Here is a 14,053-nt window from a genome sequence, read left to right as displayed (position 1 = left end):
AATCCTGGTACATTTCTGCATTTTATTTTTACATCTAAGAGAAGTCAGAGTTTCCTGAAACTTCTTCTTCTCTAGTAACTTATTGCTACATGGTTTTACGTTTCTTTACCTCTCTAGTAGCATTATTTTCCTTTGCTATACAATGTGGTATAAGAGGAACTGGTTTAGAAATAGGAGTCAGGAGATAAATAAGCTTGATAGTATTTGATCTTCATTACCGGTGAACAATTCTAATCCTCTTAAACTGTTAGTTTCCTTGTCTGTTAAGAGAAGGAATCAGTCTTTTCAAATCTTTTCACTACAAAGGATCTAATTTATTATTTCATTCCATGTTCACCCTCAACTCTGCCTTTACAATCCTAGAGTTGAACAATTCGGGTCTGCAAGACGAAATCTAATCCTTAAAAGCCATAAGGCCATCCTATAACACAATAATTAATAAATAATAGTTTTAAGTCAGTTTATGCTGTCACACAAATCACACCAAAAGAAGACAGGATACCTTTTATTGTGTACAACTAAGTTCCACGTCATTCTGAGACCCTCTCCACACCGGATGATAACTTGAGCCTGCCCTGCTTGGTAACTAGTGGTAAGCAGAGCACAGGAGTAAGCTGACAATCATGTTGTAGTGGATTTAGTTATAGTAGGTCAGGTCAGTTAACCATTGTGCGATAACTAAGGTAACCAGTCTTTCACATGGAGCTGGTGACATTCCTTTCAGACGTAACAAAGCCTCCTCATATGTTGATAAGCCTAAACTGACTTACTGTGGATACATAGACCATTTCTGTTTGATTCTGAATTGAAACATAATTGTTCTTTCCCAGTGCTCTTTGGGTGGACATCAGCAAGGCTCAGGATTCCAAGCTGAACATTTAAAAACTTGGGGACTGATTACATTTTTCTAGTCATGTCTGTCATTCTAAAATTGTGATCTCCCCCTCAGCAAATCTACCAGGTTTTTTTTCTATTTTTATTATTGACCTTGAGTGATGTTAGATATGGGTTATATTATATTCTCTTAGCTACTATTTCCTGGTAAGTTACTATTTCCCATAAGTTCAAAAGCAAAAACAATGTATTTGAGATTGTCCTCCACGTAGAGGAATGAATATGTCTTAGAAAAGAGAGAACTTTTTTTTTTTTCCCCAAGAGTCTAATGAGGACAAAATATGGTCGTTTCTGCATTTACTTATGAATGTGACATTTAACAGCCCTAGGTGGGTCACCTTAAGGGTGAGGCAATCATCCGTGACTCTCACATGAACAAGAAAGCCTCCCTGAGGGTGTGTAGAAGCCAAACTTGTAACCCATGAAGCAAAAGTCACAAAAAAAAAAAAAAATAGTGAAAAGACCTGTAGAGCTTGCTTCCTTCTCTGGCCTCATTTGCCATCAATTTATTCCTGGAACATAAAAAAAGACAAATTTAGTCATAAATTATGGGCACACTTTTATTGATTCAACACTAGCAAAATGGGAAATAATCCAAATGCTTTGGTTCATGATCAAACAACAAGAGTCAAAATCACAAACCCACTGCTTTTCTGGAAAGTTTTTCATGCTGCTTTATCTATATGTTATGAAGATTTTTGGATTCTCCAAACTAACTTTGACACATCATAATGGCAACATTTGTTTTCTGGGATTCTACTGTCAGCTGCAAAATTAAAAAAAAAAAAAATCTAAAAAAAAAAAAAAAAATCACTTCCTTCAGACTTGCTACAAAATGAATCTGATATACTCAAAATTTGCTGTGAGACACAAGGGGTAGAAGCCATACGCCAGTGATAAGAATAGATGCTCTCCTTTCTTCCGCCAGACTCTAACTAGAAATAGCAATGTGTATGTGTACATGGAGAAAGAAAGAAGAAATATGAACAGATGTAGGAATATTTACAGAGAGGGAATGTCATTTTTAGCACTGAATTGGTGTAAATGAGGAAGGAAAATAACAGAATCCTAGAGTGGCGAATAACAGCTCCTGAGAAATGACTCCTTTCTCCCTCCATGTTCAAAGCTCCTTGGCTTACAGCCAGATGGAGGTTTTCATTTTTTTTATTAAATAAATTCTTATTCCTGTGATCAGTTTGGATTTGGCTGGCTTTTCAATAAAGAATATTCTAAATGCAGAGTTAGAAGGAGTTTCATGGAATTTTTCACTCAGAGCACATATTAGAGTACCTACTGGTGTTTGAAGGCTCACAGTACCTGCTGAATTTTCTAAAACAGAGCTAGATGGGGGATGGCGAAGCAGCCAGCAGGTGAACAGTAGGTTAGCTTGAAATTGAGGATGCAGACAGAGCAAACCAGCTCTCTGAAGTCAAATTAATTTGTAACTCTTATGCCTGGGAAGAAATCAAAGAGAATACACCACAGTAGCCTGCAGTGCCCTTTCATTTCCATTTGGAAATGTGTTTGATATTCCATGGAGGCAGGAATTTAATAAAGAAAACCAAGGAGCACACAATAAGGAAAAAAAGGCTTTTGCATTCAGAAAGCATAAAAATTAAAAGCAACTACTGGTTATTTTGAGGAAGACAGTTATTAAGTTGTGAAAACTGGTATTGTTTTTCTTGCCAACGCAGATCTCAGCAGTCCATAATTTAATTTCTCTATGTCTCAGTTATTCTTTAGATTCAGCGCCGTAAATTTGGTGTTGAAGTTCCTAAATAATTGTTTAGAGAAATGACCCTGTTAAAGGAAAGCTGTAGACATGAGCATAGCATTTATGCATGAGCATAAATTCTAGTTTACTCAGGATAGTTTTAATCATACCCAGTGTCCCAAGATAATTGTAAGGAGTGTTTTTTTAAGACTCTAAGAAGCGTCCCAGGTTGGATACTTCATATGACCAACCAAGTCATCTACCATGAGGGGAAGATAAAATTGTGTGGCCCCAAAGGCATTTGGGAAACTCTGTGAATATGGACAGTGAAATATGTCTCTCAGTAGGTCACACACACTCAAATAATTTGACCATTGTAATCTTTTAATCTTTTTAAAAAAATTATTTAAAAAGGATATATTCTCTTCCTTTAATACATCTTCCCTTCTTTAGGGCATGGGGCCTGATGATAGTTAACTTTTTGTTTCTGAATATATTAAGTGTAAATAAATGTGTCAGGTTATATGATCCATGATGCTATTGGACTTTTAACAAACTATTGCTGAAATATAGTAATTGAACTTATTTAATTTTGCACTACTAAAATGCAAAATAAGAGGGGCAGGAGAGGCAGAAAAGAGGAAGGAAGGAAAAGGGGACAGAAAGGGGGAAAAAGAAGAAATACATTTAATTTATCAATTTCCATTTGAAAAATATAAAACTATTTCTATGTTGAAGGAAAATGGGCTTCTTGAGTATTTCAGAAACATGATTAGTTTCATGAGACTGTGTCTGCATTTGTTCTCAAAGTATGATAGGTACCTAGAACTTTGGAATTTCTTGAGATGCTTTCAGGGGATCTGCAAGGTCAAAAATTATTTTAATAATAATAATAATATATCTTTTGAGTTTTTTTTTTTTTTTTTACCATGTTGGCTTAAGAATGTCCATGATAGAGCAGTGAAAATTATTAATTGTATTGTCTCGATCCTTAAAGTACACATCATTTTAGTATTCCAAATATCAAAATAAGAAAATACATACACAAAACTAAAAGTATAATAGGTTTTGCATGGTAAACACTTCTGAGATAATTTGAGTTTCAAGTTGAATTAGCTACCTTTTTCTTTCCCCCCTTTAGGAAACACCATTTTTACTTGAAAGGACAGGCAATAGAAAAACTTGCTATTGAGACTTGGGTACTTGTTACACATTTCTTAAAAATGAACAAAGTGAGCCAGCTACTTCAAGGAAAATTATATTTACTGCCAAGAATGAAATTCAAGTTTTTAAGTTAGAAATTTGCAAAACATGTATCTGCCACTGGGAGCTTGACAGCTTTCTAACATTCAAACACCTTTCTGATGGGATTGGTGGGGAGAGTAGCAAATGAAATTTTTTGCTACTCTATAAATGTGTCAACATTTGGAAGATGTGTCTAATACAATGTACCAATCCAAATAACCAGTGATTGATGTGACAAAATCATGCATGGGTAAAAGATCTATTCAAAATACCAGCTAGATCAGTAGATTTTTACATAACATAGGACAAAATGTTTATCAATATGGTGCCAGATTTCACATTACAACTAATTTTCAAGATGCTGCTTATTGAGTTTTGTTAAAGTGTTCAAGGATGTCTCTACAATTATGTGAAAAGGCTATCAAAATACACCTCCCTTTCCCAAGTACATATTTATTTGAGGCCAGATTGCTTCTATGTAATTCAACAAAAACAACAGAGCAATGTGAATGCAGAAAGTATTTTTAAATTAAACCAATAATTTTTAAGATTTATAAAAATGGAAAGAACTACCACTATACTCAATATTTTCATTTTGGCAAATATAGTTTTTTTAAAAAAATGTTATTTTTGATGGGATAAAAATAAATATTTAGTAGACTGGGCATAGCGGCTCATGCCTGGGCGTGGTGGCATGTGCCTGTAGTCCCAGCTATTCGGGAAACTGAGGTGGAAGATGGCTCGAGCCAGGGAGGTGGAGGTTGCAGCAAGCCGAGATCATGCCACTGAACTCCAGCCAGGGCAACAGAGCGAGATATACCCTGTTTCAAAAAGAATAAATATTTAATAAATATTTTAAAAGTCTGTTTTGATTTTTAGTATGGAACGTATTTTTTGCTATATCCTGTGTAACCAAAAGCTAAAGAGCTTCAAGTGGATAATAATGTTCAAAAGTACAAAAGTTCCTAAGACGCAACAGTTTGAGATTCACTGTCTGCATTGTTGTTCTTTGTTGTAGTGATAGTAAACTGATCATCCTCAACCTGGATAACAGATTAAGCTAAAGTAGGCCAATATTTCTATTTAGGAAAAAGTGAAGAGGAAAGAGAGAAAGGAAAGACTAGCAAAGGCAACATATTGCCATAGGGTGGTTCCACACTTCAATGCAATCTGTGTAGTCTGAGATCAGTATCACTGGAATGACTGTTTTCTCTTTCCTTATTTCCATACCACCCTCTTGCTGTCTGGGAGGATTAGCTGTACTGCCACCAGGATAACAAACAGACCAGTTCAAAGAATCAGGTTAATATTTTCTCCCCAATAGGAAAATGCTAAACTGGGCTTGAGTTCAAACAAAGCATTACTGCTTTTAATAAATTTAGAAAACTAGTTGCATAATTTTGTACATTTACATTCATGAGTGTCACATTAAAGAGGTATGCTTGTGTAGATTTTAATACCAAAATTTGACATTAGAAAAAATCCTTCCTTTCTGCTGGCTTGACTGTAAAGCTATTGTCAAATATGCTTTCTAGGACCCACACTTATATTTTTCTCTTAGTTTTATTTTAAAATATGTCATAGATACATACAAATAAATGAAATATATGTATACCTTAGAGAATAAAAAGGAAAATGACCACATATGGGTCAAGCAATTTATGAAATAGAACATTACAAATTTGTATTCTGATACCCTCTCCTGTAATTGAACTATGTTCATTAATTCACTGGAAAAGTCTTTATATTCTATTAGCTGCATAACTGCATTTGGATATGAATAGTGGTTCCCATATAATGAGAACACAAATGATTTTTAATCAGTAATTACTAATTTCATCATGGTTCCATTAAAATCGATTTAGTCAACAAGACTCACAACCTAGAATTTTAAGTTCACATCTCCCAGGACTTTTTAATCTATTCTTACAGAGCTTGGAGGAAAAACTTTCATTTACTCTTATATATGTGCCTTGAATGTTAGTCTTTAACTTTTATAATTGTTTGCTGCTGGTACAATTTCTCTACACTTTGCAATACTAGAGTTTAAGATAACTCTGTACTCTGAGAATACTACATGTTATTTAAAAACCTTTAGAAAATACATAAGAATCCAAAGATGAAAAAACCACCCATAATTCATCACACAATGTTAACCTTGAAAATTGCATCTTTAGCCTCTTCATTTAAAAATATAAATATACTTTCTTAATCCTACTCTCTAAAACTCATATTGTAAATAAAGGAAAAAATAAGGCAGATATCAAGTTTAATCATGTTTCTGTAGAACATTCCAGCAGTGCAAAAATAGAAACTAAAAATCAAACTGAAATAACAAAAACAGTTGCTTGGTATTTTAAGTTTCTGAGATCTTGTTTTGTTTTCATTTTTATGAATATACTTCAGTTATTTTTTGCAGCATAAGAAACTACAAAGTTTAGTGACTCAAAACAGTAATGATTTATGATTTCTTATGATTCTGTAGTTTATATGAACAGTTTCTCTGCCGGTTTCACTTTGCCTCACTTATGTGCATTTGGCTGAGAGAGAGGTTTCAAGATGGCCTCACTTACATGCCTGATAGCTAGTGCTAGCTGTTGACTGAGGGCCTCCGTTATGCTCCATGTGACTTTGTATCTTCCATTTGGCTAGACTAACATGGTAGTATCAAGAGAGAGCAATAGCAAAAGCTGTAAGGCCTTTTGAGACCTTGGCTGCAGAGCTCATGCAGTGTGGCTTTCACCACAATCTACAAGATACGAGGTCAGGCCTGACTTACAACAAGAGTAAAAAGCCTCCCTTCTGGATTAGAGAATATTAAAACATGTATTGATCATTCATCTAGCACAATGTTGTAAAATATATGAACTACTTACTATTTATGAAAAATTATATTACTTTTTGGGGGAACTTTCTTAGTGTTAGAACTTATTAAATGATACAAAGAAATATCTTGGGGAAATAAAATCATGTTTTTCTGTCAAAAGCTGACATTTTCGTGTAATGAATGTCACGAATTCCAATGCCTATGAAGCCACAATGGTAACAAACGTCACTGAAATGAGCCAAGTCAAGATTGGAGTAATCTGGACCATATATGCTCCACCTGAAAATGGAAAAGTAGGTGGTTCTTTTTTAGCTGTATAAGCCGAGTGATGCCTAGATCACTGATATTTTAAAACAAAGATTAAATATCGGTAAGTAATTTTCTTAATTTAAACAAAATGAATCTAAAAGTTTCATGCAAAGACAAAAGACCCAGAATTGTGAGCACAATACTGAATAAGAAGAACAAAGTTGGAGGGTGGATATTACCTGATTTCAAGACTTACTATAATGTTACAACAGTTGAGATAGTGTGATACTGGCAAAATAATAGATCAATGGAACAGGGGAGAGCTCCCCAGAATAGACCCAGTCAAATACGGCCAGCTGATCTTTGAGCAAAATCAAGTCAGTGGGAAAAAAAATTGCCGTTCAAACAAGTGGTGCTGGAACAATTGAATGTCCATATCAAAAAAAAAAAAAAAAAAAAAAGGAAGAGAAGAATCCAGACATACCTTTCACAAAGATTAACTCAAAATGAACCGTAAACCTAAGTACAAACACAAAACTATAAAACTTCTAGAAGATAATGTAGGAAAAATATAGGTAAGCAAATTTGGCAATGCATTTCTAGATATAACATCTAAATAATAACCGATGAAAGGAGAAGTTGATAAGTTGGACTTTATTAAAATTAAAAACTTATCTTCTACAAAAGACACTGTTAAAAGAACCCACAGACTGAAAAAACAACCCACAGATTGAAAAAAAAAAATTTGCAAAACACACTTCTGATCAAGGACTTCAATCCGACACAAACAACAAATTGTTAAAACTCAATGATAAAGAAAGAAATCAATTTAAAAATAGATAAAAGATCTGAACGGATACCTCACCAAGGAAGATATAAAAATGGAAAGTAAACATAAAAATATGTGTAACATCATATGTCCATTGGGGAACTGCAAGTTAAAACATCTATTATATGCCATTACACATGTATTGGATTGGCTAAAATTTAAAAAAAAAATGGCAATAGCAAATGCTGACAAGGATGTAGAACTCTTTTTGCTGGTGGCAATGAAAAATTGAACAGCCACTTTAGAGGGCAGTTTGGCAGTTTCTCACAAAGCTAAACAGTTTTACCATACAATCTAGCACTTGCACTCCAAGGTATTTACTCAATTGAGTTGAAAATTTGTGTCCTGATAAAAATGTACGCTTGAATGTTTATAGCAGGTTTGTTTATAATCACCAAAAACTTGAAGCCACCAAGGTGTATCCTTCAACAGATGAGTGGATAAACTCTGGTACATCTATACAATGGAATATTATCCAGCAATAAATATAAGCAACCTGTCAAGCCACAGAACACATGAAAGAATCTTAAATGTATATTGTTATGTGAAAAAAGCCAGTCTGAAAAGGCTTTGTACTTTATGATTCTAGTGATATGACATCGTGGAAAAGGTACAACTATAGAAATAGTAAAATGATCAGTGGTTGCCTGGAGTTTGCTAGGGATGGCAGAGATGGGATGAATAGGTGAAGCTCAGGGATTTTTAGGATGCTGAGATTATTCCAAATGATATGGTTATATATATATATGACATGCATTTGTCAAGCCCACAGAATTATGAAAAGTAAAGGGCGAACCAGAATGGTAGCTATGGACTTCAGTTAATGATAATGTATTAATATTGGTTCATGAATTGTAACAAATATAACACACTAGTGTAAGATGTTTATAATAGGAGAAACTGCATTGCAAGGGATGGGGACCTGATATACGGCAATTCTCTGAACTATCTATCTGTTCAACTGTTTGGTAAATAAAAATTTTTAAATAAAATATTAAATAGCCATTTTGTGTTGCATGATTTTATTTTCTGATAAAGTAAAATAGTTTGAGTAGAAAATGTCAGCTGGACATGGTGGCTCACACCTGTAATCCCAGCACTTTGGGAGGCCAAGGCGGGCAGATCACCTGACACAAGGAGTTTGAGACCAGCCTGGCCAACGTGGTGAAACTCTATCTCTACTAAAAATACGAAAGTGAGCCAGGTGTGGTGGAGCATGCCTGTAATCCCAGCTATTTGAGAGGCTGAGGCAGGAGAATCACTTGAACCCAGGAGATGGAGGTTGCAATGAGCTGAGATGGCACCACTGCACTCCAGCCTGGGTGACAGAGAGGCTCCATCTCAAAATAAATAAATAAATAAATAAGGAAAAAGTGTCTCTTCCATGGTTAATTAGTAGCATTGTTGATAGGTCCCAGGTAACTTTTATTTAAGCTAGAAGATTAAGTAGATCTTGATGTTTTTCACAGGGGATATTGTAAAACTATATTGTGTAGTATAAGTTGTAGAAACATTTCTACTGAGGAGCAGGTGGTGAAAGTAAAACATTAAAATTCATAGGCCTCTAATATCAAGACAACTATTTGTAAATACAAATTTTTGGAACTTTCCTGTTCAGGAAATTTATCGTTAAGCTATATTGTCTTTCAAACCATATTTGAGAGATTTGAAAAGTCACTTTGAAGAAAGGAAATGGAGCATACCATCAGCAATTTTCAAAAGTTGTGAGACATTTTTCTACAATATTGATATAATAAAGATGAACCTATTTGGAAAATGCTCTCAATATTTTCATTGTGAAGAGTATTTATTTTTGTTGCTGGAACAACCAGAAGCAAATGTGGGAAGACTGAGAAAGTGTGAAATTTTCTTTCTCCACACAAAGAATACTTTAGGTAACAATTACTGTCCCAACTACTAGCTTGAGAATAGGTGTCTTTTATTACCCTGTGATTCACCTTGTGATTCACTTGTGTGGAGTTGGGTCAGGCTGATGAAAACTAAGAATAATGTCGAATGTGTCCTAGGTCCCCTCCCACTTTATATCCTCTCTGATCACCAGCAGCTCATGCTATGACCCCATTGGGTCTATCCTCCCTCAGCGATTCTCCTCACCCCTATCCTATTCAAAAGATTTCATTGCCTCATTTTCTTTGCATCCAGATTTTGCTTTGATTCTGTAAAATGATAGATTACAGGATAATCCCACTGAATGAATTAGGTTGAAGATGGCTTCAATTAAGCCTTCCTCAGGAAATGTGGATTTTAATGGGTACTGGAAAACACAGTATCTTGTCTCAAATAAACATTGAGTGACATAATTTTAGTCCATAGATCTGGTCAGAGGATACTGCCATGGGTAGAATACCCTCCTCTAAGGAGTGGTGTTGGTGTGTCCCCAGGCATTATTAGTAGAGCTTATATAGAAGGGGAAATAGAAGCTCTTAACTTTCAGCAAGCCTACCTGAGCATTGCATTCTGGGCTTAGAACTTTGTGAATTTTTCCTTTATTCCGCCTGATACAATCTTAGCAACTTTGGATGAAATGTATTTAAGGATTTAATCAAAAGAGTTCCTAGGTTGCATAAACACTGTTTCAGTTATCTGCTAGTGAAAGTGAATAATGTTCCATATATAGAACTAGTAAATGCATCAGATGAAGTAGAAGGGTGCAGAGCCCTTCATTGATCCAGGGTCTCAGCTCTAGGGGCAAACTCTTTCAAATGTTGTGAAAATTAAAAATAAACAAGCCAGACAGTCAGATTAGTTATAAAATAAACCAACTTAAGTTATACAAATGTAACTTCCTTTTCTAAGAAAGCAGTTATTTTCTCAGCACCTGTGTATTCTAATCCTCAGTACCTGTATACTATTTAACACAATTTGAATATGTCAAATTCTAATCTGTTTGTTTCTCTTATTTTCCGAGCCACAGAAGCAATAAACAATGTAGAAGAAAGTAGAATAGATATTGGTGGTAGGCAAACTGAACATATAAAAAAGTTTTGGATAATAGCATTTAGAAAAGCTATTGACATTTTTCTGTTCTCCAATGCCGGCAAGTAAACAAGGCCTGCTTACTTATAGGTAACCTCAGATACATGAATAGCCTCAAGCTGATGCCCTATATCATGACATCATCTATAGCTAAGAATATTTCAATATCATAATCTTATAAACTTGGGATGAAAAAAACTGTTTTAAGAGTTTGCAAATTTCATTGACATCTTTCCATTTTTCTTTCTTCATCTTTTGTCTGGTTAGGAAAAAAAATCCAAGTATACCATTTATATTTGCAACGATTTTCATACATTATATGATACTGTGTTTTCCTCTCATAGATCCAGGACTGCACAGACAGCTGTATTTTCTGCAAAGACCATTCAATGTAGTAGCCAATGAAGGAAAAGATGCTGTCCTGGAATGTTGTGTTTCTGGCTATCCTCCGCCAAGTTTTACCTGGTTACGAGGCGAGGAAGTCATCCAACTCAGGTATTTCACATTTGAGACTTTTTTGGTACTGTGTACTTTTGTATTAGTATATGCTGCTATTTATATTTCACTAATTTGATATAAGTACCTACAGTATTAGGGTTTTTCATAATAATTGAATATTTTTCCACATTTCTTGGCGTGATACAGTATATGAAAGACATTTAGCCACTGGGATGAGAAGATGAGGAAAAGATCGAAATCCATGAGATCAATTCTGAAAGGAAACTGAGAAAGTCAGGGTTGCCTCTGAGATGGTCCTGCCCAAAGAGTCTTCAGCAGAGAAATTTTGGTGGATTCCATTATAAGAAAGTGGTATATAGTGAGGTTTGATCCTTAATATTCTATGTCACACACAAAAGATGACTACGTGAAGTGATGGATATGATCATCAGTTCAATTGTGATAATCATTTCACAATATATACATATTCCAAAACATTACAGTCTATACTGTTATTATATGCAATTTTTATTTGTCAATTTTTACTTCAATAAAACTAAGGGGAAAAATAAAACTAAATTTTTCTGAGTTCAAATATGTAGCATGTCTTTACAGAGTTTCAGCAATTTTTTTTGAACTTCAACTATATTGCTCATATTTCCAGCTCTAACAAATATTTAAGGGAAGAGAGGAGAACTTAGCTGGCTTTGAATTGCTGGAACATTAATATTAGGTACAGTTAGAAAGTAAACTCTCAATAGAATGGAATACTTAGTCCTTCTGATGAAATGGATCTTACTTAATTTCATTGATTTTTGAGGACTGGTATTCTCCTTTTTAACATACTTATTTCTAAAGAAAAGGTAAGTCCATCAATCATGAATTAATCTTTAAATTTCATTTACCTTAAATATTTAGATAACAACAAGGCATGGTGTTTGATATTACAATATTTTTGAGAACATTAGAATACACAGGAAATCCGGTTACAGTTTCAGCACATCAAGGTGTGTTCTCTGGGTGTAGCCAAGCACTCTTCGTGCAATATCAAATATAGTTTTGCACAAAGATTTGCAAATTGGATTTCAGGACACAGGAGATTGATTTTTCACTCCAGAGGACCACTTCTCTAGACCTTGAGGTTCTCAAATCCAGAATGAGAGATTAGGACTAGATTATCATTTTTTAGCACTAAAGCTACTTCCAAGTTTAATCTGCTTCATTTCTTTGATCACGACACACAATCTTCCAATGGGAGTAGTTTAGCTTGAGTGAATTTTTTGATAAATAAGTGAGACTTTAATCAAGCCCCTATGATACGGAGGCTCTTTCCAGTGTCTTCGTTTGAGCTTTGGTGGAGGTCATTTAAAGCTCTGAGTATCTTGCTTCATATATACATATGTTAATTTACTCTTTACCTACTCTATGTCTTGCAGGTCTAAAAAGTATTCTTTATTGGGTGGGAGCAACTTGCTTATCTCCAATGTGACAGATGATGACAGTGGAATGTATACCTGTGTTGTCACATATAAAAATGAGAATATTAGTGCCTCTGCAGAGCTCAGAGTCTTGGGTAAGTTAGTGGCTGGAGATGAGTTTATATTGTACCTTTCAAAATATATCACCGTGACATTTTAAATGCTCATCACTGAATTGATTCCTATGTTTATTAGTGTGAAATTGCAAAGTCCCAATACTCCACACACGTCCTTGCTCTGCTCTGATTAATTGCATAAGGGTTATATGCAATGTTTGAATATTTATTTAATTAAAATCCAGATATATTATGCTTTAATCTAATTATTCCAGTGATACAGCTGAAAAGTACCAAAAATTATTAATGGCAGATGTGTTGAATAATAAATATGGTATTCCAAAATATCTGGGAAAATAAATGAAGAAAAAAATGAGGGAAATTGTACAAAATATTTATTATTGAGGCAAAAAGGCAGATGTTATTTGAGATGACAAGGTTTCTGACATTAAATTCAGTATGTTGGTAAGACTGTTTTATTAACATGGGAATACTGTGAGTGTTATGTTGAAAGTGAACCATTAAAATCAAGTATATGTAAGGAAAGGCTGCATAGCGAGAATATAATTTAAAGAGATTTAAGGATCATTGAGGGGTTCATTATATTCCAAAAGGCAGGGTTACCCATGTGTCATTGCGAACGAATAATTTTTATACATGGTAGATATTCAAACAAACACTTACTTTTATCATTTACTCCAGATTTATTTTAACCAGTTTTATTTGAATTATGTAGTTTGGAGAAGGTGCCTTAACATTTGATTTAAGTTGCTTTTCTTCTGTAACAACAACCAAACATTGAGTCTTAGAAATTTTTCCTCTGGAATAAATCTTTTTGCCTTTTAAAGAATCTGAGAAAAATCATAGTTTATTTAAAAGTTATTAAGTAAAAATGAAAATATATCATATGCTAATTGTATCTGCTAACATATACTATGATATTATTCCATCCATTTTGCTTTTTGTCTTCAAAGGTTATTCAGAAAACACTTTAATATGTGGGAACGATAATAATGTATATCATGGGTTAGGTAATGAAGTTGCTTGTTCTTTGATCAAATCATAAACATTAAACTAGGAATGGGCAAAAGACTTAAACTCTGGATTTAGAGGTAGTATTATACTAACTAAAATATTAGCTGCCTTTAAAATGGCACAATTTAATTCAATCATATTTTATATTTTGGTGAAACAAAGAAAATAGAGAACTTTCACATTTATAGTGTCAAAATACAGTAACACAAAATGGTTATGGTGGAAATTGTATTACTGATCATAAGGCAGATTTGGTTATGGAATACGCTAGAATTTACACTCATCATAGGT

The 14,053-nt window shown here is 34.1% G+C and overlaps 1 protein-coding gene across 1 annotated transcript in view; it reads left to right on the top strand.

Annotated features, from left to right (window-relative positions):
* The window catches only part of LOC117064232 (netrin receptor DCC-like), a 28,798-nt gene extending 15,005 nt beyond the window's left edge, over positions 1-13,793 (top strand). The window contains exons 3-5 of the mRNA XM_033178498.1: positions 11,100-11,250; positions 12,630-12,766; positions 13,702-13,793. Of these exons, the coding sequence (XP_033034389.1) occupies positions 11,100-11,250; positions 12,630-12,766; positions 13,702-13,793 (380 nt within the window). The remainder of the gene's footprint in view (positions 1-11,099; positions 11,251-12,629; positions 12,767-13,701) is intronic.
* The last annotated feature ends 260 nt before the right edge of the window (positions 13,794-14,053 follow it).

Source organism: Trachypithecus francoisi, unplaced genomic scaffold (assembly GCF_009764315.1).
Source record: "Trachypithecus francoisi isolate TF-2019V2 unplaced genomic scaffold, Tfra_2.0 Lachesis_group19, whole genome shotgun sequence".
NCBI classification, from domain to species: Eukaryota; Metazoa; Chordata; class Mammalia; order Primates; family Cercopithecidae; genus Trachypithecus; species Trachypithecus francoisi.
The sequence above is the reverse complement of the archived record's forward strand: the minus strand, read 5'-3'. Positions and strand labels throughout refer to the sequence as shown.